The sequence below is a fragment of the Oryctolagus cuniculus genome, chromosome 7 (assembly GCF_964237555.1).
Source record: "Oryctolagus cuniculus chromosome 7, mOryCun1.1, whole genome shotgun sequence".
NCBI lineage: Eukaryota > Metazoa > Chordata > Mammalia > Lagomorpha > Leporidae > Oryctolagus > Oryctolagus cuniculus.
The window spans coordinates 146,348,939-146,375,087 of record NC_091438.1 but is presented as its reverse complement, the minus strand read 5'-3'; the positions used below and the strand labels follow the sequence as shown (position 1 = coordinate 146,375,087).

The following is a 26,149-nucleotide window of genomic DNA, read 5'->3' as shown; positions in this document are numbered from 1 at the left end:
ATTTAATCTAAAAGACTGCTAAAAGTAAAAATAAATACTCGAAACACTGAAAGATGTATCTGTGCCCTGATTCCAGGCACAGTCCTGCGCCCCTTGGTTTTTCTAGATATCACTTACGGGAAGCATTTGAATGACTCTGGAGTATTACTTGAGTATTTACTGAAGATCTTTTATGAAATAAACCAGAGATGCCCTGCGGTTCGCAGCCTTTGTCCGTTGTTTCACTGCTCTCTGATTGCAGTGCTTAGTTTCTGTGAAGGATCTGTGAGAGCCTGTGAGGGTGAAACAAAACCAAAAAACCACACCAGAGCCCTCCGCGTGCCAGGTGAGGCCTGCACGGTGCAGAGTTGTGCGTACAGAGCTTGTGAGTCGGCCGCTTCACGGCTTTCAACTTGCCTGTCTCTCTCAGTCCACTGCTCTGTGCAGAGGTAGTTAAGTCTCTCAGACGCATTCACTTGGAACAAGGGCAAGGGATGGCTGCTTTTCATCTCGGCAGTTAACCCTGGAAAATAGTTTCATCCCCCTTTTTTCCCCCAAAGATTTATTTATTTATCTGAAAGGCAGAGAATAGGCAGATCTTCCATCAGCTCCCTGGGTCACTCCCCAAATGTCCACAACAGCCAGGGCTGGGCCAGGCCGAGTCCTGGAACCAGGAACTTCTGGGTCTGCTGTGTGGCTGGCAGGGACTCACGTGGTATTTGCTCGAGCCGTCACCTGCCGCCTCCCAAGGATCACTTGAGCAGGAAGCTGCTATTGGAAGCATAGGGGCCAGGCCTTGAACCAGCACTTTGCTAAGGGACATGGCTGTCCCTACTGGCAGCTTAACCCTCCGTGCGACAGTGCACAGCTCACCTTTGTTGCTTTTAATACCATATATCCTTTCAGGAGAAACAGACTGATCACTGTTAATAATGGAAATTTGTCAGCGTTTGCCTGGTTTCACTTCCGTTGGTTGGAAATATACATATATATCTAAATCAAATTTTCAGATAACCAGCTTTGAACCATCAGCTATATTAAATAAAGTTAATTAAATAAAGTTAATAAAGCTATGGATCTTATCTTTAGCATAAGCTTTAGTATATAATACTGAAAACAATAATTTTCATTTCAATGGTTCTGTTAGTTTACTTTCGTAAACATGCGTTAATTAAGTGATCTTTACAGGCACTCCCAGAGCGTGTGATTTACTTAGATAGGTGGTGAATGCCAGAGTCATTCAGTTTGGAACTTCAGTCTTGTCCTTTTATTGTCTTTGGCTCTTCTCTACCTTGCTAACTCCGTTCAGAGAGCTTAAAAGTGGTCATAATTGATCATAGAAGTAATCAAAGTGACTTGTTTTGCCCTCGCCTTGGGTTATTTTAAAGCATGGAGTTCTCCTTTCCCACTTATGCAGCTCTATCCTATTCGTGAAAACAATTATTTGTGAGAAGACGGGTTTATGTTATTTCCGACAGAGATGTTGATGGATGTGTTTATGACAAGGGAATGAGAAAATTGTCTTCCAGTGGTTGTGAATTGCACGTGACCAGATCCAAGTGCATCTCCCTGCTCACTGCCATTGCGCCATGGGAGATGGATGTGTATTGTGTGTTCTTTTGGGTATTTTACAGAAATTTATCAGCACTCCTTGCTTTGATGAGGTATTTTTTTCTTATATTTCTGCAGGGTTTTTTTTTTTTTGGTTTAACTTTTTACTTTTAAAATGTTAATATTTGAAAACATAAGAAGAATTCCAAAAGTTTGTTAAAGCAGGATTAAAAGTTGTTTTTGGCACAAAATTTTTTGAAATCCATGGATATGTTTCTCATAATAAGAGTTTTCCATGAAGTTTTTGAAGGCCTCTTGTATGAGCCCTGAACTGTTCAGGTATCTAGATGCTTGGTTTTGTTCAAGGTCTTCCTGAATTGAGGAGAAAATAAATTATATGTGGAGTGCTTGATGACTAACAATGACAATAGTCTTGGACACTCTGGACCCTTCTGGGACCATAGAAGACATGGTCTGGATGATGAACAAAAAGAAATGGCCGGAAGAAACCAGTGCAGAGAAGAGAAAAAGGATTAGTTCTGATGAGGAGCTGAGGACTTTAAAAAGTAACTGCTGCTTGGCTGGCGCCGCGGCTCACTAGGCTAATCCTCCGCCTTGCGACGCAGGCACACCGGGTTCTAGTCCCGGTCGGGGCGCCGGATTCTGTCCCAGTTGCCCCTCTTCCAGGCCAGCTCTCTACTGTGGCCCGGGAGTGCAGTGGAGGATGGCCCAAGTACTTGGGCCCTGCACCTGCATGGGAGACTAGGAGAAGCACCTGGCTCCTGGCTTCGGATCAACGCGATGCGCCAGCCGCAGTGGCCATTGGAGGGTGAACCAACGGCAAAAAGGAAGACCTTTCTCTCTGTCTCTCTCTCTCTCACTGTCCACTCTGCCTGTCAAAAATTAAAAAAAAAAAAAAATTAAAGTAACTGCTGCTGGGGGCTGGTGCTGTGGCGTCCTGTGACGCCAGCATTCCATATGGGCGCTGCTTTGTGTTCTGGTTGCTCCAGTTCTGATCCAGCTCCCCACTGATGGCCTGAGAAAAGCAACAGAGGATGGCCCAAGTGCCTGGGCCCCTGCATCCACATGGGAGACCTGAACAAAGCTCCTGGCTCCTTCCTGGCTTCGGCCTTGCCCAGCCCTGGCCATTGGCCCATTTGGGAAGTGAAACCAGCAGGTGGAAGATAATCAGTCTCCCTCCCTCTCTTTCTCGCTATCTCTTTCTCTTTCTGTGTGTGTGTAACTCTGCCTTTCAGATAAATAAACTTCTATTTATTGAAAGGTAGTTACAAAGAGGCAGAGAGAGAGAGAGAGAAACAGAGAGAGATCTTGCATCTGCTGGTTCACTCCCCAGATGGCCTCAAAGGCCAGAACTGGGCTGATCTGAAGTCTGGAGCCAGGAGCCTCTTGTGGGTCTCCCACGTGGGTACAGGGGCCCAAGGATCTGGGTGGGCCATCTTCTACTGCTTTCCCAGGCCATAGCAGAGAGCTGGATTGGAAGTAGAGCAGCATGACTCGAACCAGTGCCCCCATGGGATGTCTGCACTGCAGGAGGCGGCTTTATACATTAAGCCACAGCACCGACCCCAATAAATAAATATTAAAAAAAAAAAAAAAGTAACTGCTGTTACAGGTTTACCTCACTATTTGAAGCGATGTGGAGCTGGGAGACCTCACTTAGATTTCCTGTGTTGTTGTCATTCTGTGTGTGACTCTGCCTTGTTCATCTAGAGACTGCCCACTGAAAAATACAGCCTTGAAAATCAAATCACATTTTGACTGAAAAGCCCCCCGTCGGGGGCAGGTGTTGGGCACAGGCGGTTTGTATCTTTGGAGGTTGCCTACTTTCTAGAGTCCCACTGTTGGCTGTTACACTCAGTGGGAAAAATGCTATTTCTTGCTCGTTTTTATATACTTTGAAATTTAGAACCACTCAATTTCACATATTATTGCCTTCCTAGAGTAACAGATGATCTCATTTTGACTACTATTTTGCCTAACAGGAAACCTGCAGACCTGCAAAACTTGGCTCCCGGGACCCACCCACCGTTTATAACTTTCAACAGTGAAGTCAAAACGGATGTAAATAAGATTGAGGAATTTCTTGAAGAAGTCTTATGTCCTCCTAAGTGAGTATCAAAGAAAATATGCATGGAGATATTGACCCGTTGTCTAGAGACATTTGTCCTGATTATACTTAAGTTAAATTTTCACAGAATTAGTTTGGAATTAGTAGAACTCTCTCTTCTAAGTTACTTAAAAATGAATGCTACATAGATGTCAGAATTGGCTTCTGGCTGGCCCGATAAGCCATATGAAGAAACGTGGAAGTCTGCCTAAGCTGTATTGTAGGAGATGAAAGCAAGTTTGGGACATGTGAGATATGTCAGCAAACTCTTTTTGTGGGTTTTAGGCCTCAAAATAAGAGACATGTAGGTCGGAGAAGGTGTAGGGAAAGACAGGTTCCAAATGAACCCCATCTGAATTTGGTGTGAGCTGCGATGAGATTTGATCTGAGTCTATTTTTTTATGATTTGTTTGATTTATTTGAAAGGTAGAGTTACAGAGAGAGAGCGAGAGGTAGAGAGAGGTCTTCCATCTGCTAGTGCACTCCGCAAATGACTGCAATGGCCGGGGTTGGGCCAAGCCAAAGCCAGGGATCCAGGAGTTTCATCTGGGTCTCCCACATGGGTGCAGGGCCCAAGCACTTGGGCCCTCCTCCACTGCTTTCCCAGGTGCATTAGCAGGGAGCTGGATCAGAAGTCGAGCAGTCAGGACTGGAACCAGTGCCCATACGGGATGCTGGTGCTGCAGGCGGTGGCTTAACCTGCTACAATGCCAGCCCCTCAGTCCATTTTTAAGGTAACTTTCTGAAGCTGCAATGCAAGGGACTCGATTGTTTTCTCTCTCTATTTCTGGGACTGAGTTTTTATTCTTAATTCTTGATGTTCCTGACCTCCAGGTCCTACATATGCTATAATGAAGTTACCTAAATTGTGAACACATGGGTTTGCATCATGCTATGACCTTGGCATAGGTTCAAGGCATTCTTGATTTATTTTAGGCTTTTCCACCTCATTATCCTGAAATCTGATTGGTTTCTTTTCCTCTGGCTCGAGCCCTTCTTGCTAACTTGACTTTCACCTCCTATGTCCAGATAAACTTGTCAGGAATGGGATTATTGGGTCATATAGATTGGTGTTTGTCCACTCATTCAGATGCAGTTACAGGGCCACAAAGCACGACAGCTAAGGCGCAGTTGCTTCCCACAGTGAGCAGGTGGGGTGTGGCTGGCTCCACGGTGTTAGTGGGGTGGGAAGGTGAGAGGAATTGGGAAAGGCTGTAGTGAAGATCCTGCACTTGAGCTGAGCCTTCCTCAAGTACCATCTGGCAGATGCACACAGAAGACGCATTTGGAAGAGACGGTGTTTGTTGTGGGGTTCCCGAGAAAGCGCTGGAGCACAGCATGCAGCGCTGGGAGTGCAGGCAGGAAGGCTGCTGCGTGAGCAACAATGCCCCTGCCTGCAGCAGGCCATCATCTGCCGTGAACACAGTTGCCCTCTGTTAGCAGTCTTGTGCAGAGCCTAAAATTTCACTCTCTTAATCTCTCTGTATGCTAATTCTGACAGCCCGTCCTCTACCGTCCTTGCTGTCCTGAGAGCCTCCAACGTCTCTCTCTCCCAGGAGCCCTCGCTTGCCTTCCATATCCAGGAAAGCACCTCCAGACCAACTTTAATAAAACTATGTCTTAGTCTTTCCTCCAGGCCATGATAGAATTAGAATGCCAATAAATCAAAACTGGGATTTTGGGGCTGGTGCTGTGGCACAGCAGTTTAAAGCCCTGGCCTGCAGTGCCCGCGTCCCATATTGGTGCCGGTTTGAGTCCTGGCTGCTCCACTTCAGATCCAGCTCCCTGCTAATGCTCCTGAGAACATAGCAGAGGGTGGCCCAAGTGCTTGGGCTCCTGCACCCATGGAGGAGACCTGAAAGAAGCTCCTGGCTCCTGGCTTCGGATCAGCTCAGCTCCGGCCATTGCAGCATTTAGGGAGTGAACCAGCTAATGGAAGATCTCGCTCTCTTTCTCTGTTCTACCTCTTTGTAATTATTTCAAATAATTAATAAATACAAAAATCTTTAAAAAAAGAAGATACAAAATTAAAAAAAATACCTGAGATTTTTGTAAAATAAGAATTAAAGCTGTATACACACCAGTGACTATTATGAGCATGCATTCAGCTAAGTGCAATTCGCTTTTGAAAGAACCTACTAATCCCTTTTATTCGAAAGGGCTATCAGCTTCTCCTGTCTGCCAGCTTGTCCTCAGGTATTAATTGAGAGCAGGTCTTCCGCTCATGTAGGTGTCACTCACTGCGTTGGTGTTTATTAGAGAGAAGTGTTGGAGTGACTCACTCATTTTCTGTGCAGGAAACTGCTTTGTTTTAAAGCATTGTTTGAAATGCATGCTGTATGAATCATTGCAAATATGTATAAATTTTCAAAGGCCTTGTGCTGGTAGCATTCACTCATCTAGCACTTGAATTAGGTGGACGTTTACTCATATTGTCCAGCCTTTGTCAACAACAGTGATAAAATTAAGTATGTCATATTCCATCTGGTTATTTTGCTAGAAGGAATACATTTTTATTTTGAGAAATAGCTAACAAGAAAATATTCTGCTCTGTAAAGCATCACAACTTTGAATTGGCCTCAAAAGTAAACATTTTCAGTTTGTTTTTATGTGGACACATCACTTCCATTTTGGTTGGGTATATTCACAGAGATCCTGTAAGCAGAGATGTGATTTTCTTCTAGTTTCAACACTTGGAAATCTTTCGGTTTTCAGTGTTCACAGTGTGCTAAATTCCTTCTAGGGATATGTTTCTTGTTTTTGTGTTGTAGCTTATATTTTGTTTGTTTTTTAAGGTTCTATTTGAAAGGCAGAGCATCAGAGAGGGAGAGACAGGTCTTCCATCCGCTGGTTCACTCCCCAAATGACCGCCATCGCCAGGGCTGGGCCAGGCTGAAGCCAGCAGTGAGGAGCTTCATCTGGGCCTCAGATGGGTAGTAGGGGCCCAAGCACCACTGCTTTCTCTGGAGGATTATCAGGGAGCTGGAGGAGAAACACAGCCAGGATTTGCAGGAGTGCTCCAATATGGGATGCTGGCATTCCACACAGAGGTTTAACCCACTGTGCCACAGTGCCAGCCCCTGTAGTAGATATTTTGAAGAATTTCTAAATAACGTTTTGAAATTTCACTTTATATATAAAGGGATTGCTTTGATGCTACAGGTGCATCTGCTCATAACACTCAAATGCCAATTATGTGCCATGCTCTGTGCTTTGCGGATTTTCTCAGTTGATCCTCAAAATTATGTGAAGAAACTGAAGATGGCAAATCCTAATGACTTGTCCAAGGTTTCACAGTAAAGGATGACAGGGCTGGGATGCCGGAAACCAGACGGCTATGACCACAATAGCCTGTGTTTCTTCTGTTCTCTCCATCTCACTTCATGGAGTTTGGTTTTTGTAAAAGAGGCAAAATTTAAGTCTTTCGTTGGGGTTATGCTTTAGTGAATACAAAATTACTGAGCCATCTCGAGTTTGGAGGGAGGGTAGCAGAGAAACCAGAGAGGGTTTCCTTGGCTGATGAGCAAGGGAGACTGAAGGTGGGTGGTCAGACCCAGAATCCTTAAAAAAAAGAAGCACCTAGGTGAGGTCTGATTTCTGATCAGCTTTTGTCTTCCTCTGTGTTGAAACTGTGTTTGGATGGGAGTGCCTTTCCCTTGGTGGGCTCTGCGAGCCATCCCAGAGACACTGGTCACTCAGCATAAGCTCTCGTCCTGTGGAGTTGCTTCTCCAGGACCAGTGGGAAGAGGAGCTGTCCCGGGAGCGGCGCCTGCAGCCTTTCTCTTGCAGTGTCCAGCACGGCCTGAGACAGCACGCCGCCTCACTGATTTTCCCCAGGACAGTCTGATGCTTGCTGCTGCTGCTTGTGAGCGTTCTTGTTCCCAGATAGCGCGAGGAGGGAAGGCAGAAGAGTGAGGAGAGCCGGCAGGCTGGAAGCTGGCACTTCTGTGTTTCTGGCCCTCGGTGATAGTGAGAACAGAGTGTTGTTATGTGAACACTTCCTGATTTAATCGTGACAAATATCAATACAGGCAATTGTATACTCCAGTTGCTTAAAATTTCAGAGAAAAGTTTAATGGAAAGCTTAAAGCAAGATACTTGCTGGCGTGTGTGACTGGGGGTTTTAAAGTGAACACTCTTTTTCTCTCTGGGGAAAGTATGTTTTAATTCCTGCTTGAGTGAAGGAACTACTTTGATTTTTAACTGAAGCAAGCCTAAATACTTGGCTCACTTAGTGATAAAAGGATAGAACGGGAAGGAAGCCAGATAAATTTGGAGAATTTTACACAAAATGTTAAGTCTTTAAAAGAAATGCAGTGAAAAGTTCGAGGATTATTTATTTTTAGTTTCTCTTTCTCTCTGCCTTTTAAATAAAGAGAGAGAGAGAGATCTCATCCACTGCTTGATTCCCTAACTTCCCACAGCAGCTGGGGTTGGGCCAGGCCAGCACCCGGAGCCCTGAGCTCAATCCAGGGCTCCCACAAAGGTGTCAGGGACCCAAGCACTTGCTGCCTCCCAGGGTGCAGGTGTTAGCAGGAGCTGGACTCGTGAGCAGGACTGACACTCGAGGCCAGGTGCTTTGATGTGGGGTGAGGGTGTCCCAAGCTATGCCACGCAGCCACCCCATGAGGGTAATCTACTGTTCTGTATAGCCAGCCTTCTTTCTTATAGTAACATAGAAAAGACAGTGCCCGCCAGCTTTCCTGAAAGGATAGACGTGTTCGTGGCTGGTCTACTGTTAAGTCTGCGATGCAATACGGAAGAAAGAACTGATCTGAAAACCCGGCACTCTGGCTGCTAACATCTGTTCTGTCGTTACCACATAGACTTGTAAGAGTTACATGCCTTACTTTTCTTAATTGTTAAGATGAATGTTCACACTACTTGAATATGCTCGATCAAACTGCTAAAGTTAACGATGGATGAATGAAAAGCTAATGTTTGGGCAGAGTACAAAAAATTGACAACTGAGTTTAGACATACTGGTGTTTGGGGTTTAACTTTTAGAGAGAATCTGATCTGTAATTGAAAACAAAGCAGGAAAAAAAAAAAAGAACTCTAAACTTAGGGACAAGAAGTCTGAGTTTTGCCTTATAGAGAACTTTAACAGCTTCTGCTTTCGCACGAGTGAGGATGTCCTGGCTGCTAGTCCTGTCACTCTTAGTTCATCTCGGTGGATCTGTAGTTGGGACTCGTAAGCGCGCCTGCATGTGTCCATCATTACACCACAGTACACTGCCTGACACGTCGTTCTCAACGCTTATAAGTGGACGTATGCATGAATAACGAATGCATAAACGATCTGTAATTCAGGCCTTTCCTCCTGTTAAGTTATTTTGAGAATTCTGAGGTTACATCCTAGGAGAGTGTCAGGACACCTAAATACCGGTGGGGAGAGGAAGAATTGTGGAGAGTTGGCTGGAGGAAAGCAGATGCGAGGGAGAGAGCACTGCTGGTCCCTGCACTGTCTTCTGTGTGGTGTGGGCGGAGTCGGTGAAAGGCCTGGATGATAGGCGTGGAAACTTTGATGGTGGAGGCTGCTTGTTTTGATGACCAAGAGAATCCAGGGTGTTGGGCCTGAGACTAACCGTCAGCCCAGGCAGGAGGAAAGATGAAAAGAGAGAGGGAGAGAAAAGTCTTGTGTAATTAGGAGGGAAAACATCTTATGTCTGTAAATTCAGGTGAAATGTTCTATAATTGCTCATTGAGAAAGTCTCCAAGCAAATAATTGTGCTTGTAAAAAAACTCTCTAAGATAGAAACTGAGATATATTTGGAACCTAGCTAGACCTATTAAGAAGTAATATGGGTAGGGGAGGCATATTCGGCCTAGTGGTTAGAACGACCACTCCCATATTGCAGTACCAGGGTTTAGTACCTGGCCCTATGGCTCTGTCCTCCTGCTGCTGTGGACCTTGGGAGACAGAGGTGATGGCTCAAGTGACTGGGTTCCCACCACCCATGGAGGAAACTTGGATTGAGTTCCTGGCTCTAGGCTGGGGCCCACCCAGGCCATTTTGGGCATTTGGGGAATGAACCAGTATATGGGAGTTCTCTTTCTCTGTCTCTTTGCTTCTCACATAATAAAATAGAAACAAAGAGAGGGATAGCTTGAGCATAGATATTTTATATCCTTCCCAGTATGGTACTGTGCTCAATTTTTAGACCATATTTCTCTGCCTTAGTTTGAAATAGCAAACAGAAAGAACGTGAATATGAAAACTAAACTGAAACACGGCTTGCAACTGAACTAAATTTCTCACCTTCACTTTTTTTTAAAGATTTATTTATTTGACAGGTAGAGTTGTAGACAGTGAGAGAGAGAGAAGGGTCTTTCTTCTGTTGATTCACTCCCCAAATGCCACCACCGTCAGTGCTGTGCCGATCTGAAGCCAAGAGCCAGGTGCTTCTTCCTGGTCTCTCATGCAGGTGCAGGGCCCAAGCACTTGGGCCATCCTCCACTGCCTTCCCAGGCCACAGCAGAGAGCTGGACTAGAAGAGGAGCAACCAGGACTAGAACCTGTGCCCATATGGGATGCTGGCGCCGCAGGTGGGGGATTAACCTAGTGCGCCACGGCGCTGGCCCCAACATTAAACTGAGAAGATACTATCTTCAAACATATAAATTAAAGTAACTTGTTTCACACAACATTTTCTCCAGTCTTAGTTTTCCCAAGTCCCTTTTTCAAACTTTTTTTTTTAAAGATTTATTTTATTTATTTGAAAGAGTTACAGAGAGAGGTAGAGACAGAGAGAAAGAGAGGTCTTCCATCCGCTGGTTCACTCTCCAGATGGCTGCAACAGCCGGAGCTGAGCCAATCGGAAGCCAGGCGCCTGGAGCTTCTTCCGGGTCTCCCACGTGGGTGTAGGGGCCCAAAGACTTGGGCCATCTTCTGCTGCCTTCCCAGGCCACAGCAGAGAGCTGGATCGGAAGAGGAGCAGCTGGGACTCGAACTGGTGCCCATATGGGATGCCGGCACTTAAGGCCAGGGCTTTAACCCACTGCCCAACAGAGCCGGCCCCAGATTGATTGATTGATTTCGAAGGCAGAGCTAGAGAGAGAGAGAGATCTTTCAGTTGGTTCACTCCCCATTGGCCACGATGGCCAGGGCTAGGAAGCCGGGTACTTCTTCTGAGTCTCCCATGTGGGTAAAGGGGTCCAAGCACTAGGGCCCTCTTCTGCTGCTTTTCCTAGGCCATTAGCAGGGAGCTGGATCAGAAGTGGAGCAGCCAGAACTTGAACTGGTGCCCATATGGGATGCTGGCACTGCAGGCGCAGCTTAACGTGCAGCGCCGTGGTGCCAGCCCTGGTGTCACTACTGAGAGGGCTTTAGAGCTATGCTGTCTAGTGACTCCTGAGCACTCGAGTGTGACCAGTACCAGGAAGGAAGGATTTCGTTTCATTTCATTGTGATTAGTTTAAACCCGTAAGCCTCACGCCCCTAATGGCTCCCATGAAGTTACAGAACATTTCCCTCGTCGCAGAAAGTTGTCTTGGATAGTGGTACTTGAGAGAAGTCCATCCAAGATGCCCGCTGGCCTGGCACACATCTCTGAGCACGTGGCTCTTCCTCCAGCCTCTGATTTCTCAGGTGGAGGTGGAGCGCGGCTTCCCTTCTGCTCCCAAAGCTGTGAATGGGTGAGCAAGAGGCCTGCTGACTTTGTTTCTTAAGGAGAACACACTTGAAAAACAGAGTGGGGAACAAGTGATGACGGTAACTCTTAGAGGAGAACACTCTTGAAAAACAGGAGAACACTCTTGAAAAACAGCGTGGGGAACAAGTGATGACGGTAGCTCTTAGAGTGAAAACTGCTACATGGTGGTGAGGAACTGCCAGCACACTGGTCTGTTGATGAAAAGAACTTAGGCACCTTTGAAGGATCCATAATGCATTCCCACCTTTTCTATTTAGGTACTTAAAGCTTTCTCCAAAACACCCAGAATCGAACACTGCTGGAATGGACATCTTTGCCAAATTCTCTGCATATATCAAGAATTCAAGGCCAGAGGCCAATGAAGGTAAGAAAATAAATAAAAAATCGAATAACCACTGTGGGAGGAAGGGCGGGAGAGGGGAGAAGGGAACTGAGCAGCCATGAACAATTGTGACAGTGATTATGAAGAACTGAGGCCAGGCATCAGTAATTTGGAGCCTTGGCGCTAAAAACTCTTTCAGAGTTGATTTGATAATAAACTGGAGGAAGTCCTAAAATTGCTATTTTTCCTGTGTGTCTAGCCAATAGTATAAGTGCCTGATGTGTCTGTGTGTAATAAAATGTTTTTTGAATGGCAGTGTTTCATATTCTTTTGAGAAGTCCAACGAAGGAATCTATGCAAGGATGGTACATCACACAATGGATTGTGGGGTTCCGGTGGTTTGGGACAGATTGATCTACCTAATTTAAACTCTTGCTGAATCTTTTGTTTACTGTTAGATACCAGTAGCCTAACATCAGCTGGGTGGGGTGTTTTCCTGTTGTTGATTTTGGGTGTTGGTACTAATTACCCTTAAAGGGCAAGTTTTTTGGAGTTGCTTTCAGAGGGTAACTAGACTGACCAGCCTTCCAAATTTGTCTGGGTCATAAAACTAGAATTTTAGGTTCAAGTCACATTGCATGGAATGGATTGCTTAGGTAGTATGGCTGCAGGTGTTTTTGTTTGTTTTTACAAAGGGACACTAATGTTATTTCACTTTGAAAGAAAGTCTCTTCCAAAGAGGCCCCGTTCAATGAACCTTAACTATACCATTCAGTAATCGAAAAGTAACAATAATAACCGAAAAAGCTGGCTGCTAAAATACTTGAATTCATCATGGGTTTAGACAGTTTGGTAGATTGGGTGGGGCTCTTTTGGGTAGAGGTTCATGTCAGTGAATGACCATAAAAACCAAACGGAAGAAATGTCAGTGCTGGGTAAGCAGCAATAAGTACCTTAAAAAAAAATGTCAAGCACTCACTATTCCCTTCCGTAGGCAGATTTCCAGGCTATTTGGGCTGTTTTTTTATTACTAAATTGTAGCAGTTTTTAATTGAGCATTAAAGCTCAACATCTTTTGCTCTTGGTTTCTGGAATAATATTCACTGCATGAAATGTTTTTCTGCAGTGAAAGGGGAAAGGGAAATGTTAGAGCCGGGGCCTGGCTTGTGTCTGCTACTCACGTGCTCCGGAGCTGCCGGGGTTCGGAAGCAATCTTCTGTGGTGATTGGCCTTTCCCGGCAGATGTTTCCGTCTCAGCAGTGTGTGCACTGAGTAGGGGGTTGTGCTGGAGCCCCTTGTAGCCACAGATGGTGTCTTTTCTGTTGCAGCCTTTTATACCCTGTGCCCTTGCTGCACGAGTCTTCGACCTCTCTTACTTAACGTTAAAACGCTTTTATTTCTCCGTGCGGGTTTTGGGAGCTGGAGGGTGGTTGAATTTCTTCTGATACTTAGTGGGAAAGAGAATGTGTTTGCTTTTGCTTTGGGGGCCAGGGGTAGGGGGGTGGGTAGAAAAAAAGGGAGAAAATGACTCACTTAAGTATAACTTTGTATTTTATTTTCCTATCAATTTGTTACTGTCTTAAGTGGCCACCTACGCTTACTGTCCTCAGCAGTAAGAACAAACAGCACCACGGATCACATGGTGCATAACTTGGGAGGCTTTCTATTCAATTACCTATTGGTAAATAAGACTTCCAGTTGCCAAGCAACGGCCCTCCGCGGGCCCTGTCGCTGGTGCTAGACTTTAGGAAACATGATTCCAGGTGGCTCCGGAGTCCTGGGGCTCCTCTGCTGTGCCTGTTGCGGGTCTCCCACCGGCACCGGCGGGGTGGGATCAGGGCCCTCAGCGCACCTAGGGAATGAGAGCTCCTACGCAGCGTGGCAGTTTACGCACAGGCGGGTCTGTCATTTTACCTGGTAATCGGAACCAAGGGATCTTTGCTGAGTTTTGCCAGTCTGTTAAGTGTTTTACCAAATCCAGTATATCTGCATAGTTTTAAGATCCTTTTAGGATCAGAGTCCAAGTAAGGAGTTAGATGCCTAGAGGCTGGTTTTGGGCCAGTGAAGGGCCAGTGCTTAGACTGGGGCACAGGATGAACAAATGAGGTTTAAAGACTACAATAAGGCCGGCGCCGCGGCTCACTAGGCTAATCCTCCGCCTAGCGGCGCCGGCACACCGGGTTCTAGTCCCGGTCGGGGCGCCGGATTCTGTCCCGGTTGCTCCTCTTCCAGGCCAGCCCTCTGCTGTGGCCAGGGAGTGCAGTGGAGGATGGCCCAGGTGCTTGGGCCCTGCACCCCATGGGAGACCAGGAAAAGCACCTGGCTCCTGGCTCCTGCCATCGGATCAGTGCGGTGCGCCGGCCGCAGCGCGCCGACCGCGGTGGCCATTGGAGGGTGAACCAACGGCAAAAGGAAGACCTTTCTCTCTGTCTCTCTCTCTCACTGTCCACTCTGCCTGTCAAAAAAAAAAAAAAAAAAAAAAAAAAAAAAAAAGACTACAATAAGGGGAAACAATGGAAAGGGGGGGAGGTTTTTTTTTTTTTTTTTTTTTTTTGCTTGTTAACATGTCTAGGTTGATTGGGGGTGAAAGTTTGTATCTTTTTTTTAAGATTTTTATTTATTTGAAAGAGAGTTAGGAGGAGAGATACACACACAGATATTCCATCCTCTGGTTTACTCTCCAAATGGCTACAATGGCTGGGGCTGGGCTAAGCTGAAGCCAGAAGCTCAGAGTTTCTTCCAGGTCTCCCAGGTGGGTGCAGGGGTCCAAGCACTTTTGCCATCCTCTGCTGCTTTCTCAGGTGCATTAGCTGGGTTGGAAGTGGAGCAGCCAGGTCTCGAACTGGCATCCATATGGGATGCTGATGCTGCAGGTGGAGGCTTGGCCTGCTAGACCTTAACGCTGGCCCCGTGTAACCTTTTAAACCTTAGAAGAGAAAGCAATAGGTAATTCCTTTTATGGGGATGGCTTTGGTATGACCTGTCTCACACATTAATTTGCATAACTTACTAAAGCTCCCAGACTGAACTAGCATAGTGTTATTTATGGTGTTGAAATCTGCCGTAATACGTCCTGAGGCATATTTCATAATGTTCACATTCCTGTTTAAATGGAGGCAGGGAATCCAGAAGTTATGATTTGTTCCTTTTTATTCAAGATGCTCTTCCCATCCCCACCCCCTTTCTCTGTCTGTCTCTCTCATTGTCCCCCTGCTCTCTGGCTTTCTCTTAGAAAGTGTTGGGAGTCAGAGGAAGGATGATGAGCTGCCTTGTGTATTTAACCACACTTTCTGCGGATGTGTAATCTGACCTTTACACATAATTTGTGCAATGTTACCCTTTATTAAAACCCATATAGGGGCCGGCGCTGTGGCATAGCAGGTAAAGCTGCCACCTGCAGCACCGGCATCCCATGTGGGCACCAGTTTGAGACCCAGCTGCTCCACTTACCATCCAGCTCTCTACTATGGCCTGGGAGAGCAGTAGAAGATGGCCCAAGTCCTTGGGCCCCTGCACCCATGTGGGAGACCCAGAAGAAGCTCCTGGCTCCTGGCTCCAGGCTTCAGATCGGTGCAGCTCCGTTGCAGCCAATTGGAGAGTGAACCAGCAGATGAAAGACCTCTCTCTCTCTCTCTCTCTCTTTCTCTCTCTGTGCCTCTGCCTCTGCTTCTCTGTAACTCTGCCTTTCAAATGAATAAATCTTAAAAAAAGAAAACATGTAAAGGTTCAGTGTTTTAAAATAATCTTCATTCTAATTTGTATTGTTTTTCAACAACACAGACACCTATGTTACCTTTGATATTTTCTGTGTTGAATTTTATTTATTGAAATCATGCAATTAATAGAGTAATGTGTACTTACTGAAGAAGTTGAGTATATAAATAAATGTAGGGGGTCGGTGCTGTGGCACAGTGGGTTAAACACTGCAGTGCCAGCATCCCATTTGAGCACTGGTTTGAGTCCTGGCTGTTCCGCTTCTGATCCAACTCCCTTTTTATGAACCTGGGAAAGCAATGGAAGATGGCCCAAGTCCTTGGGCCCCTACATACACATCAGAGACCTGGAGGAAGCTCCTGGCTCCTGGCTCTGGCCTGGTCCATCCTGGGCCAGTGGGGCCTTTTAGAGAGTAAACCAGTGGATGAAAGACCTCCCTCTCTATCTCTCCTTCTCTCCACCCCCCTCTTTCTCTCTCTCTCTCTCTCTCTGTGTGTGTGTGTGTGTGTAACTCTGCCTTTCAAATAAATCTTAAAAGAAAAATAAATGTAACAGAAATCTCAGTGTTCCTCCTTAAGCTGACATTACATGACTTCTCCCCAACAGTGTGGTCTGCACTTCTGTTCTGTGTGCCTTTGTTAACAGCTTGTGTGTGTATTTATGTGTATATCACACCATGAAGGCATGTTTTTCACTTATGTGACAGAAATTCTTCCATGTCAAAATAATGATCTGATTTTAAATGCTACTTAGCATTCTGTAATATGGGTTTTTATTTAACCGTTGCCCTGCTGGTAGACATCAGATTGTGTCCAATTTTTCACGTTAACCAACAGTGCTGCCAACTGAGTTAGATTCCAGATAGCTCAAAAGGTTTCTGAATTTTGAATTCTACTCTGTCTAGCCAGATTGTTCTTTAAGACGGCACACTAGTTTGTATTCCCACTAACATCAAAATATTTCCCCACACTTCTGACCATGGAGTTTGTTAATTTTTAAAATTTTGGTGTATTTTCACTGACAAGAACTTACTGTAATATGGTTTTACCTGATTATATGGCCTCTATTGTACTTATATTTTTTTTGAGAGCTTTTGAAATAGCTTGTTAGAGATATCAGTGTTACTACCCTAGGGGTATTGGAGAATAGCTGTACTCCTTAATAATTACAAGACAGCTTGTTTTTGATGGCCTACTACTGCCGACTAGTGGTTAATAGTGACATTGTCCTTGGCTTCACACATTCCTTTGAAATTCATTAGTCTTTAACATTTTATTGTGTTTATTGAATGGTGCTGTTTAATACCTCTTGCTACCTGTTTTTGCTTATTTGTTTCTTATGTTGATACCTAAAAATTGTATCGACATAATTGTTTTCATTAATATTTCCTTTTTAAAGCTTTATTTATTTCTTTGAAAAGCAGAGTTAGAGAGAGAGAGAGAGATCTTCCGTCTGTTGGTTCACTCCCCAAATGGCCGCAATGACTGTGCTGGGCCAGGCTGAAGCTGGGAGCCAGCAGCTTCCTATGGATCTCCCACACGGGTGCAGGGACCCAAAGGCTTGGGCCATCCTCTGCTGATTTCCTGGGTGTATTAGCAGGGAGCTGGATTGGAAATGGAGCAGCTAGGTCATGAAGCAATGCCCACATGAGATGCCAGCATCACAGGCGGTGGCTTAGCCTGCTACGCCAGCCCGCTGTTCTGACGTTCTCACGTGACTGAAAAATCACGTTTCAATTAGATATAGCAATTTAACTTTGTTGTAAGTGCTTTGTGAAGTTCAGAATTACAAAGAACAGAATTGCAATGTGGTGCTAGCCTCTTAATTTTCATGGATGCCTTGCATCTAGAAATATAAGCATTGTATATTATAAACCTTATAAACTTGGATATTTTATTTTCATATTAAACATTTGAGAAGCACTTCAGGAAAAAGCATTCAAAGTAAGTCCAAGATCATAAACTTGCAAACTTGCAGTACCACTGAAGCGCCTGTGAAACATGACAGCGTTCAGTGGAGGCGGCTGGCATCCCTGTAGACCTTGCTTCTGCTCGCTGTGGCCTGAGCAGAGGACAGTCCTTGGATTCCAATACGTATTTATTTTGTATCCACTATCTTCTGTGGGAAGCATACTGAGCCTTCAAGTTGCTTGTTAAAGAAATCTCTCTCTCTCTCTCTCTCTCTTTCGCTCTCCTCCCTCTTTTCTTTTTTTGCCCCTTCCCTCCAGTCTGTCGGGTTTCCCCCAATACACTCTTTCCCTTAAAAAAAAAAACTTGCGATTCCACTGTCTCCTTTTTGAGGTGCCTCCACGACCAGCCTTTTGTCACGTCCTGAACCCCTTGCTCCCCCAGCTGCTTCTCCCATTGCCGACTTTTGTTGGCGGGAGAGTAAAGCTTATACGTTAACGGTACGCACTGTTACTAGCTCGCATGTCATCAATCAGAGGTTATGCCTGTTGTTTCTTGTTTGTACATGGCACTAATACCTGCGCTCTCCCAGCTCCAATGGCAGTGTTCTTCCTTAGCTTTATTTTACTGGGTTCTAGCACCCTGAACTGTTTATCTCTTCTCTAAGAAATGGCTTAATCCTGGCTGTGACTGGGGTGACATTTTATCACGTCAAATTTTTATTCTCAAGGTGTTGAGTTAGGGCAAGTGTTGGTCAGGTGTCTAGTATGTGCTTAGGTCAGTTTGGTGAGGATTAAGGGATACGGTAGAAGCACAAGGCACAGACTCTGCCTTCAAAGAAGACATGGTGTAAGCAGGAAAGCAAGTTAATATTTTACCTTAAAAACAAGAGTCGGGGGCAGTCACCATGGCACAGAGGGTTAAGCCGTGGCCTACAGTGCCAGCATCCAATAAGGGTGCCGGTTCGAGTCCTGGCCGCTCCACTTCTGGTCTAGCACCTCCCTTTCTAGGAGGGCAGTGAAGATGGCCCAAGTGCTTGGTCCCTGCCACCCACGTAGGTCGAGACCTGGATGGAGTTCCAGGCTCCTGGCTTAGCCCTGGCCATTTGGGTGCGTGAACCAGCAGACGGAAGATATCCTTTTCTCGGTGTCTCTCCCTTTTTTGTCACTCTGCCTTTCAAATAAATAAAATAATTCTTTAAAAAATTCTTTATCTTTGCTTCAAGATGTGATATTTTTATTTGCAGCCTCAAATTCACATGTATATCTGCAGTCAACTTTTTTTTGCTGTCTTTTCTGTGAGCCTCTGAAACTCACCATTTGGTTTATAGTTATTTACAATAAGTCTAATTCTAAGATATCCAGATCTCCTTTTCTTTCCTTTTTTTTAAAAAAATAGATTTATTGTATTTATTTGAATGGCAGTTACAGAGAGAGAGAGATCTTCCATCCGTTGATTAACTCCCCAAATGGCCATCATGGCTGGTGCTGAGCCGACCTGAAGCCAGGAGCCAGGAGCTTCTTCCAGGTCTCCTACATGGGTGCAAGGAGCCCAAGCTTTTGGGCCATCTTCTGCTTTGCCAGGCACATTATCAGGGAGCAGGATCGGGAGTGGAGCAGACGAGACTCCACCCGGCGTCCATATGGGATGCTGGCGCTGCAGGCGGTGGCTTTACCTGCCATGCCGTCCAATGCCTGGCCTGCGATGAAGGGGCCGGGGCATGAGTAGGCGGGAGCCATTTGGAAGATGATGTGTTGGGTTCGGACACAATGATATTGTTGGTGGAATATCTCACACATGCCGTGTGCAGCTTCACCTCTTTCCTTTAGGACCTAGCTTTGCTCAGCCTTGTAGCTTTATAGATCTGTGTGACCGGGTGCCACCTCATGACCAAGTACTGTAATGGCCAGAGTGAGTTCATGCATTCTGAGGGGGGTTGGAGCTCACGTTTGAAAAGAGATCAGCGAAGATCTCTGCTATTCCCTCTTCCTTTCTGATAGCATCCCCAGCCCTCTGTGCTAAGGGCCGCCAACCCTGACTTCCCAGAGACATAGTGGGTGGCTCTGTCCCACTTCTCCCTGAATTGTGACAGTCGTAGCATCTTCATCTGTTTGACTGGAGTATTGTAGATTGCACTGTGTCATCTGACCTCTGGGTTTCTAAGAGGTCCTGGCTTCCTGTGTGTGCTAAGAACCTCAGCTTCTGCTTGCATTGTCTGCACCTGTCTGTGCATTGCCCACACATAGTGCTGGTGCTTCTTAACACATGTGCTATGATAAACCTAACATTGCTGGGCAGCAGGACTGAAAGTTGAAGGCGATGATCTCTGTCTGCAAGATTTCCCTCCCTAGGTTCGAATGAATAGGTGTGCCTTTCCCGTTTTGCAGATTAGATATCGGCTTTCTTGGGCCGATGGCGTGTTTGTGTGTGAGGCATTTAGTTACTTTGTCTGAGAGGTTGACCACAGAGTTCTCATCTGTTGGTTCACCTGCAGGTGCCTGCATCAGCCGGGCTGGGCCAGGGCCAGAGCCAAAGCCAGGAGCTGGGGATGCAATGCAGGTCTCCCATGTGGGTGGGAGGGACCCAGTCATCCGAGCCTTCACCACTGCTTCCCAGGGTCTGTTTATCAGGACGCTGGAGTCAGAAACCAGAGCTTGGAATCAAACCTAGGTGCTCCCATGTGAGAAACACGTATAATTTTTAAAAAAATTTGTTGTTGGAGCCAGTGTTGGCATAGCAAGTTAAGCCACCACCTACAACTCCCATATGGGCACTGGTTCGAGTCCTGGATGTTCTACGTCCAATCCGGTTCTCTGCTAATAAGCCTGGGAAAGCAGCCCAACATGGCCCAAGAACTTGGATCACCCATGTGGGAATCCCAGATGGGCTCCAGGCTCCTGGCTTTGGCCTGGCCCAGCCCCAGTGGTCGCAGTTATTTGGGGAATGAAACAGCAGGTGGAATAGCATCCCCAGTCCCTCTGTGCTAAGGGCCGCCAACCCTGTCTCTATTTCTCTGTCTCTGTGACTCTGACTTTCAGATAAATACATCTTTTAAAAGAAATTATTGTTTTATTTGAAAGGCAGAAAGATACAGAGCCAGACACATCTTCATCTACTGGTTCACTCTCCAAATGCCTGCAGTGACCAGGGCTGGGCCAGGCCAGTCACATGCAAAGCCAGGAGCCAGGAGCTCCATCTGGGTAGCCCATGTGGGAGGCAGGAACCCAACTACTTGAGCCGTCACCTGCTGCCTTCCAGGGTGTATGTTAGCAGGGAGCTGTATTGGAGGCAGAGCTGGACTCACACCAAGCACTGTGATGGGGTGTGGACGTCTAAGCACCGAACATCCGCCCTCTCGACACAGACATCCTAACCACGAGGCTCAATTCCTGCTCCCGGGGCGTTTAGTTATAAACAAGCTCTCCCCACTCTCTGAAGTCTTCGTGCTTATTTGTATATTTGTCTCATCTCTTTTGCCGTGTGCGCAGGCTCTAGGAGAGCTGGAACCTTGGGGGTCTCAGCTCTGAGTGCCTGGCGTAGGGCCGGCATTTGGGGAGCAGCGACTGAACGAGCGGTGCCTTTGCTGTGAGGTGCCCTCGCCCGCCTTCTTACAGCACCCACGCTGTTCTCTTTCCCCAGCGCTGGAGAGGGGTCTCCTGAAAACTCTGCAGAAGCTGGATGAGTACCTGAACTCCCCGCTCCCCGATGAAATTGACGAGAACAGCATGGAAGACATCAAGTTCTCCACACGTAAATTTCTTGATGGCAATGAAATGACCTTGGCCGACTGCAACCTGCTGCCCAAGCTGCACATTGTCAAGGTGGGTGTGCAGGAGTTGTGGGGGTTGCATCTGCTTCCTCTGAACTCACCAGGAACCTCCAGACTAGGCCAGCTTAATGCTACTAAGCCTGTCTAGGCAATAGTTGGAAAATGCTAGGGTTAGTTAAATGGAAAAGTTGAGGCAAAACAAAGAAGAAGAATTTTTTCTCTGACTGCATAAAAATTTAAAACTGCAGTAGATAACTTTGAATTGGAGTTTGCTACTGTGACTCCATCGTCAAATTCTGCCCTGTGGGCCGTCTCTTTCTGGTCAGGGTCAGCCTTTATTATGTGAGGTCATGGGCCAGGCACTTTGCTAACTAGAACAGAAATGAGCAATAGTTGAGCAGTAACAATCTAAGAAAAGGAAAACAGAGGTCTGAAACAGTGTGCGCATTGTAAAATGCGTTTATCCAGTCATTTCACTTCACTTCTCTCTGGAGGTCCCGGGCAGGCTTTTGCAGGGCCTAGCGCACTTCTGAGTTTCTGGTATGTAGCTTCAGTCTGGGTCGTTATTTAAAACCGACTTCTTTCCAAACAGAGCAGTGTCAAAGAGTCACAGCTTGATCATTTGAGCTAATAATCAGAGAGGTGTCGGGTCTACAAGACCCGGACGGTAAACCTGTTAACTTCAGATCTCTTGGCTTTTCAGGTGGTGGCCAAAAAATATCGCAACTTTGACATCCCCAAAGGAATGACCGGCATCTGGAGATACCTGACCAACGCGTACAGCAGGGACGAGTTCACCAACACCTGTCCCAGCGACAAGGAGGTGGAAATAGCATATAGTGACGTCGCCAAGAGACTTACCAAGTGAGACAGCACTTACGCAAGAGATGCCTTCAGATCTCCCCCTAAGAACACGCTTCTCCTAACAGACTGCTCCTCTTCTGTCAAGTAGACGTTGTGTTTTGCATGAACATTGCCGTTATTCAAAATTAGGATCCAGGCTAGGCAAGGTGTAGTAGTTACCTAAAGCATACACTCCTGAGCAGTATTATTCGGAAGCCCCACCCCTCACCCCCGACTTGGAGACACTCCGCCGGCCGCACACTGTCTCGGGCAGGGAGCCCTCGCCGCCAGGGCCACTCACCGGGTGGAGCTGGCAGGACTTCTGCAATGCAGGTTCCCTGAACCATGAAACATCGCGGCCCCAGCTGGTGCGTGATGAATGCGTGGTACCAGGAATGGAGATGTGTTTGGGGGAATTCTGTGATATTTAGTAAGAGCATATGAAAGGGTCGCTATTGTATCAGAAATGGCCTCTCCTGCAGGCGCACCAGGAGAAATGGCCGTCAGGGAGAGTGCCTGCAGACCGTGCTGCCCGGCTTGGTGGGCTTCCCTGCCTTCTGCCTGGAGCGGAGAGGCTCAGAGTCTGGGGAGCAGGGTGGGACTTCCAGACCTCCCGGCTTTGTCCTTGCGGAGGAGCCGCGGAGCCCCGAGCCGCTGTGTACGCGCTGCCTCTTCTGCCCGCTCAGAACATCCGTGCTCGCTCTCTGCTGTTAAAAGCTGCTGCTTAGGGAAGCACCCAGACCCTTTCGTTGCTAGATCTTTGGAACAACACTACATAAACTGCCGCTCAGTCGGTTTAGCTATGGCAGCACAACGATTAGCCATGTAAAACTTAATTAACACTTAGAGAAATTAACCAAAGAGCGTAATGTGGGTTTGGCAAAATCTCAAGTGAATTTGGTTTCTAAAGTGTATGTAATGTCTGTAGTGAGAAAATGTGTAATCTCTGCCCCGCACCAGCAAGCTCAACACAGGTGATCGCGTGTCCCGTCCTGTCCCGTCCCGTCCCCGTCAGGTTGTGCATGGAGGGCTGGCCGCCCTTTTGGGCTAAATTGGAGTCGTCACGGTGTGTGTTTTCTGCAGCCTGGCTGAATCTCAATCAGCACTTCCTTGAGTTAGATTTGTCTGCAGCCACGTGGGGGAATCATGGTCAGCATGTTTTGTTTTTTAAAACTGAAGTCCTAAGCCATGAATTATTTGTGCTCTAACAGGGAAATTGAACTTGGTGAAAATAAAAGTTACTATATACTATGTATTTATTAATTTTTTTCCAAGATAGACTACTCCTAAGACTGTGGTCGCGACTGCTGTAGGTAGGCCTTGGGTCATTTTTGTATCCAACTTGTGGAAGAAGTGCTATTTCCTCACCGGGTTTTCGTTTGGAAATGTAAGTTCACTGCTTTAAGAGGCCGCGCCGGTGCTGGTTCTGGAAGCCGGGGCTGCGGAGCCCAGCCTGCGGTGAGCCGGCAGTAACTGAGCGCCCACAGACCGCGAGGAAGGGCCGCGGCGGGCGGGCGGGCCGGCTGGGGAGCACCCTTCCCTTTCTCAGTGCGAATCCCGAGCTCCAGCTCCAGTGCAGGGAGCCGTGGCCGAGGCTCGGCCTGGGTCCCGGAAGGACCACTGTGCTGTTGTCCACGAGACCTTCCGTGGCCGTGGCCCGCACACAGGGCCCCCGGCACTGCCAGATGCTGCCTCAGAGTCTCGGGTATGAGAAACAGCTGAAAGAAGGGCCGTTGGTGGTGTCGGTGGGCGGTGGCCGGTGGTGCCTTGTTCCCCCGGGAGAGCCTGAGCCGGGTGCGGCGGTCCTGCCTCGGACCCTTGGTTTTTGTGTATCCAGTGGTCACGTGTGGCTGCCTCTCTGCGAGTGTCCAAGGACGCCAAATCTTAAGATTTTGGTGAAGACAGATTTATTTTTCTCTTTAAGGCTTTATCTAGGAAGTTAGTCAAATGAGTGATTGGCAAATGGACAAAGCTACTAAAAAGACTGATGTGTTTCTAGAAAGATCATAACCTAGAATCTTAAGAGGTTTGGGATGTAAAAGTTTCCATGGCAATTCTTGTAAGGTGTGGGCTGACAAATTGGAACTGGCCTGGATTTGATGTCTGCAACTAACCAGGTGCCCAGGACTGACCCCTGCCCGGTTAGGCCTCAGCGGGGAGGCAGGGTCTACGTGGAGGGGCTCACTGTTTTTAGGGGATTCTGAATTGTCTTTGTATAGCAGTTGGGACACTCTGTATTCTTCCAGTTGATAGAACTTCTTTTTTTAAATGTAGATGCAGCTAAATATTCAAATACAATTTTAAGATTTTATTTCTTGTTAACTTTAGCTTTCACAAATTGTCTTTAAAGCCTTGAGCAGTCTGTATACGATTAAGAGATTCACGACGTTTATCCTTACAATAAGTGCATTAGCTGTAGAGCATAGGCATTTTTACTTCTGGGAAGGTTTCAGTCTCTCCAGAGTTGTAGATAGCTTTCATTTCTGTGCATTAAAGAAGTTCCTTTAGAAAATATTTACAAAGTAAAAATGCGAGGAAATACAAGTTATTTTTTCATAAGCATTTTGATACGCATTTCATCCAGTTTATTAATTCACCAATTTCTTACACTGGTTATTTATAATCAGTATTTACTTCAGAGAGGGGAAAGCATTCAAGTGCCATTCTCTACAAATGAGCAAGGTTGGAGCCACCAACTTTTATTTTTATCATGGAAAAAAATTTTCACTCCCCAACCTCTAATGTTGAACAGAATTGGAATATTTTCTTTAGAATTTCTCAAATAGGCAGAGGAAAGCTTACTGTCAAATGCTGTTGTTTTCCCTCTTCTGTCTTTGGAACATCAACACCAGTATATTGCTGGCAGCTATTGTATTAAAAAATAAAGTATATTTTCATTATCATAAAGGATTCTGTTTCCCCCTTAAGAAAATAAATAACAACTTGAGCTAAAAGTGTCTTATTTGAGACTGTTTTTTTTTTTCCTGTGAGTGAATGAGTCAGCACATTTCACAGACCAAAGGGAAAATCATGTGATCGCCTTAACAGGGACAGAAAATAATTTGATAAAAACTCTCACGATGCTCATTCTTAGCAAAATAGGACCAGAGGTTAACTTTAAGAACAGACTTAACAAAAACCGAGAAAGATTTCTACCAAGAACCTACAGCAGTGCCATCGCTGTGTCCTGGAGGGCGGGTGAGATGGGCTTGCCCCCTCCACAGCTGCTCTGAGAGACATCCTAGCCATGACGATAAAAAGAAGTGGAAGAGATGTGACTGGAAGACTTCTCTCTGCAGGTGTGTGTGTGTGTGTGTGTGTGTGTGTGTGTGTGTAAGTGTGAATAAAATTCAAGTAACCTACAAATCATTAGGCATAATGGAATTTGGCTGGATGTAGAGCTGCAAGGTTGAGGAACAAAAATCAATTACTGCACACTCGTGTTAACCCCGTTAAAAGCCATAGGCAAATTGGGAACACTGGTCACTTCTGGAGGAAAATTGAGGGAAATAGGTGGGAAACTGTCAGCGTACACCTTTTTGAGCTCTCAGAAATTTGTGAATTATTTTCTATTCTAAAACTCTAAAAGTGCTTTAAAAGATAAATTATATGGTCAAATCTCTAAAAGAGAAAGATAGGGCCAGATCTCCTAAAGAATGTGTGTTTTCTTTATGGAGAAAACTACAAAATGCTGTTGAGAAACCTCACAGAAATCTCTTCAGTGGAGAAGTATACCATGTTCATGGTTGGAGAACCCGAGCACATAAGATTTTCAGTTCTGTCTCAAATGATTAGAAATTCAACATATATCTTCCAACAAAGTCTCTGCAGGGCTTTAGGGAACAAGATAAACAGCTTTCCAAAACGCACATGCAGTAGTTATGCCCATAAGTCATCAGCATATGTCCAGGGAACTTGCCTGAGAAGATACGGAGACTTCACGCTGATTGATGGGTAGAACACAGTGGGTCGCAGAACAAAACACCCCTGCAGCAACGACCAGGAAAACAAAAGGATTCAAAGTGCTAAAACAATTTATTTTTTTAAAGACTTATTTTTTATTTATTTGAAAGAGAGAGGTAGAGACAGAGAGGTCTTCCATCCACTGGTTCACTCCCCAGATGGCCACAATGGCTGGAGCTGCGCCGATCTGAAGCCAGGAGCTTCTTCCAGGTCTCCCATGTAGGTGCAGGGGCCCAAGGATTTGGGCCATCTTCCACTGCTCTCCCAGGCCAAAGCAGAGAGCTGGAGCGGAAGTGGAGCAGCCAGGACTAGAACTGG

The 26,149-nt window shown here is 46.1% G+C and overlaps 1 protein-coding gene across 1 annotated transcript in view; it reads left to right on the top strand.

The window, feature by feature from the left end:
* The window catches only part of CLIC4 (chloride intracellular channel 4), a 79,573-nt gene extending 54,751 nt beyond the window's left edge, over nucleotides 1-24,822 (top strand). The window contains exons 3-6 of the mRNA XM_051856667.2: nucleotides 3,534-3,659; nucleotides 11,571-11,677; nucleotides 20,896-21,077; nucleotides 21,729-24,822. Coding sequence (XP_051712627.1) covers nucleotides 3,534-3,659; nucleotides 11,571-11,677; nucleotides 20,896-21,077; nucleotides 21,729-21,893 — 580 coding nt within the window. The 3' untranslated portion in view covers nucleotides 21,894-24,822. The remainder of the gene's footprint in view (nucleotides 1-3,533; nucleotides 3,660-11,570; nucleotides 11,678-20,895; nucleotides 21,078-21,728) is intronic.
* Nucleotides 24,823-26,149: the final 1,327 nt, after the last annotated feature.